The sequence below is a fragment of the Aphanomyces astaci genome, assembly GCF_000520075.1.
Source record: "Aphanomyces astaci strain APO3 unplaced genomic scaffold supercont1.32, whole genome shotgun sequence".
In the NCBI taxonomy this organism is placed as follows: domain Eukaryota; phylum Oomycota; class Saprolegniomycetes; order Saprolegniales; family Verrucalvaceae; genus Aphanomyces; species Aphanomyces astaci.
The window spans coordinates 222331-226598 of NW_009798295.1; the positions used below are offsets into that span (position 1 = coordinate 222331).

The 4268-nt window shown below is 48.6% G+C and overlaps 1 protein-coding gene across 1 annotated transcript; it reads left to right on the forward strand.

Annotated features, from left to right (window-relative positions):
- Nucleotides 1–1918: 1918 nt before the first annotated feature.
- Nucleotides 1919–3091, forward strand: H257_11124 (hypothetical protein; the record flags this gene model as incomplete). The annotated part of the gene is made up of 3 exons (XM_009837962.1): nucleotides 1919–2206; nucleotides 2246–2389; nucleotides 2420–3091. The coding sequence occupies 3 exons, from the start codon at nucleotides 1919–1921 to the stop codon at nucleotides 3089–3091; spliced, it is 1104 nt and encodes a 367-aa protein (XP_009836264.1).
- Between the last annotated feature and the right edge of the window lie 1177 nt (nucleotides 3092–4268).

Sequence of the window (4268 nt, forward strand, 5' to 3'; positions counted from 1 at the left end):
AGCATGCCGTGGCGCTGTCCTGAGTCAGCTCGACAACGTACGCAATCGAGAGCTTGGTAAAATCGGCCATGTGGTTGAAATCGATGGTGTCGATGGTGTCGTTTTGGGAGTGGAAGTACGGGTTCAAGTCCTTCAACTCGGTTTCAAACGGATACGACGAGGGGTACCCCGTCTCGTTCCAGCGGCGGAGAGGAGGGTAAACTTCATCGCACGAACGTGAGTAAATCGGAAATGACAACGCATACGAAGTTGACACGGCTATTTGGGGAACTACTGTATTGGTTTACGATACCTAACAACTGAAATGCAGAATAATTCCCTGTTTAAAACGTTCTCTTGTTGTTCTGACCCGAAACACTGCTTGAATGACGGAATTATCGTAATCTGATACAATTTTTAGATCGTAACCCTGTTACCAGGGACTGCGTTCTACCCCTGATGTGCACGTATACTGCTAAATCAATTGCATCACAAGTGGTTAGATATCGCTAACCACTGAGATACACTTAACCCGTAGTAAGTGGTGAGGAGACCAGAGAATAGTAGTAAGTCCCATGTAAACACGCAAATTGCAGTGTTTTCTGAGAAAAACAATAGTGCTACTGTTATGATGAGGGAATTTACCTGACATGCGCTTATTTATAGTACTAGTACAGTTAACTATGTGTTGATACACTGCATTTGCCATAATAAGAACAAGTGAAGCGATAAAACCGCAGGGAATTCCTGGGTGCTTGGGATACACATCCTGGATTCGTCCACCAGGTTAGCTATCACTATCAGTGGCTAGCTATCACTAACCTGATATGCACTTAGTACCGAATAATTCCCTCATTAAAGCAGTCCCACTGTTGTTTTGACCCGAAATACTGTTTCAATGAGGGAGTTACCGCATCCGGATACTCCTTTTCGTTCGTAGCCCTGTAACCTGGGACTCCGTCCTACCCCCGGTGAGTACATACAATGCTAAATCCCCTGGGTAAACTGCATCGCATCTCAGTGGTTATGTCGCTATCGCTAACCATTAAGATGCACTTAATACAGTTAGAGGTGAGGTGGTCCGAGTACACAAAGTTCCATATAAACACTCATATTGCAATGTTTTCTGAGAAAAACAACAGTGGAACTGCTTTAATGTACTCACGTTAGTAATAAATAGTACTTCGAGGTCGTCATCTCAACTTTCGACCTTCGATTCTGACATGCAATGTGGCTGCTGATTGGTTCGGACTCTATCTCTATCAGTAAGCCCTAGTAGTAAGGGCGTGGTATCCGTTTGATTGTGTTGGACAGTAATGTTCCTTTTAAGTACTAGTAGTTAATGACTGGTGGATGAATCCAGGATACAGTATCCCAAGCACCCAGTAATTCCCTGAGACGTTACCCATTTTCATTTCATTTGTTCGTACTGGTATTACTTCGAAGTATTTAATAGTCAAATTCTGTAAACCAACACAGCTCATTCCAGAAAAGGGTTAACAGTACATGTGTGCATGTCAGGTAGAATTCCCGCATTAAAAGTAAATGAGTACCACTGTTACTATTTTCAGAAAACACTGCACACCAGTCCCCGTAATAACACACAATATGAGACCGCCTCACGTCGTACTTGGAGTTAAATGCATCTTAGTGATGCAATTGATTTACGTTAGCATCATATGCGCTCAATGAGGGGTAGGTTCTAGGGCTACGGGCTAAAAAGTGTATCAGGATGTGATAATTCCCTCATTTGAAACAGCATTTCGGTTCAAAACAACAGTGGAACTCTTTTAATGAGTGAATTTTTCTGCTTTTCCAACGTGGGTCCCTATCATTTCCAACGCGGGTTCCTGTCGCAAACCACTACAAGTACGTAGTTCCTCAAACAACCGTGTCAACTTGGTATCTGTTGTCATTTTCATTTTATTACGTTCGTACCATGAAGTTCGCCCTCCTCTTCGCTGCCGACGCTGCCGTCGCTTTTGCCTCCAGCGAACATGACGGCAAGCGCCTCATTCGGCTCTCAGCCGACCACTCCGAGTGGATGACCGATGCCCAAGTGGCGGACTTAGCCCTCCGTGACATCGGGTTCTTGGACGACACCGACGGCGAGTGGACCCGCGTGCTCGAGTTGGGGGCGGCTCGCCAGGCCCAGAAAAGCACCCTCCAAGGACGTGCCCTCCAAGAAGCAACCCCGTACCCGATCGTGGCCACATACCCCAAGCTCGTGCGTGGGGTCGCCGCCAAGATTCAAACCGCCGACTAGAAGCAGTCCCTGGAGAGGTTTGTGAACAAGTTTGCAAACCGCCTTTACAACTCGACCGAAGGCGCGCAGTCGTGCGGGTGGATCTACGGCCAAGTGACCGAGTTGGCTGCCACGGTGGTTACTAACCCCGACGTCAAAGTTAACGTGCGACAGTTCACCCACCCGTGAGGACAGTACTCTGTGCTTGCCCGTGTCGAGCCTACTACTATTGTCAAGGACGACATTGTCATTTTGAGTGCGCACCAAGACTCCATCAACCGGAAAGACCGAAGGGACATTGTGAAACGCAAGAACGCCCCCGGGGCCGACGACGACGGGTCGGGAACCGTGACCATCTTGGAGTCGCTCAAGTACTTGCTGGCGACCCCTGAGTGGACCCCCATTCGGCCCGTGGAGTTCCACTGGTACGCCGCCGAAGAAGTCGGCAAGTTTGGGTCCTTGGCAGTGGTGGCAGAGTATGCGAACGCCAGCACAGCCGTGCTCGCCCAGATGCAGCAGGACATGACGGGGTACGTCGCCCCAGGCACGAGACCCGTCGTGAATTTTATCTCCGACTTCACCAACAAGAACCTCAACACCTTCGTGGAGACGCTCATCGCAACCTACTTGGGCCTCCCCGTGAACCACTCAGCGTGCGGCTACGGCTGCTCTGACCATTTCTCGTGGAACGCGTCGGGGTACCCTTCGACGTATCCGTTTGAAACCGAGTTGAAGGACTTGAACCCATACATGCACTCCCAAAACGACACGATCGACACCATCGATTTCAACCACATGGCCGATTTCACCAAGCTCTCGATTGCGTACGTTGTCGAGTTGACTCAGGACAGCGCCACGTCATGCTAATCACCTCGTTGTTTCTTCGTTGTACCGTACCCATGGGCTAGCGTCCCTGTATGGATACCGAAAGTGTTTCGCGTTAACAATGAATGTGTGCTGTTTCGCCAAAATAAACAACTGAATAGAGAAGTGCCGCCTCCGTGAAATACGCACTTGGTGATATGTTCGTTGGAGAGAAAAACTAGGAGTGAGCTACGTAAGAGCACCTCCGCTCGTCAGACTTAAAGGTCTGATTTATACAGATAACCCTTAGGGTCTGGTTGAAGTAAAATCCACCTGATTTTTTTCGACGACTTTTTGGGTGAGAAAAAGTTGGTGCTGGTTGAAGGAATCCGGTAAAATAATAAGTGGTCAGTGTAAAATATGCCCGGATAGTACTGGTGTTTCATGGCCAATCACTCATAATGACGGAGCTTGGGCAATTAGAAGTGGCTGCCAAAGGCAGCCCAACAGCGAAGAAGCCAAGGGCATCCAAAAGGAATTTGGTCAAATGTGTAACTGCTGACGCGCAAGTTACGCTTGTACCGCCCATCTCCAGGGCAGGCTTCGACGTATGTGACGTAGAGCAGTTTTAGTTGTGAAATGATGTTGGCATAGTACTGTAGGGCAGAAATACCTTGCCAGTCGTTGTTTCGAAAGGATCAATTTTGGACTTATACTCCCACCCGTTGGTTTTATAGTGGTCTCAATAAGTCCAAACATAAGTTCAGCCCCGAAAATCCCTATCATAAAGTTAGGACTTTTTCGTCAAGATATCACCCTCCAGACCTATGCTATCCGGAAGAGTATTATAATCTAAAATAATGTACAAAAGTACGGCTCATAATAGTCAAATACAGTACTGCATGCAATCTTTATAATAATTCCCATTCAATTTACACTGATGCCCAACGAAGGCACACCTTGATGGAGAAAAGCGCCCGCGCATCGTTCGTACGGTGAAGCGCTGCTCAACTGCTTCCGCGGTGGCTCGTTTTCCGCCGTCCTCGATATCACGTTGTTCGTGGCAGGTGTGAGCATTCAACACATGCTGCTGCACGCCGCGCTCACGCCCGTCATGAGTGTCACGGAAATCCCCATGCTCATGGTCGGGTTTGGCTCGTCGGTCGTGGCGCTGTTCGTGCAATTGTGCGGGGCATCTACACCAAGGCCGCTGACGTCGGCCCGCGCAACCCGTCGGTGA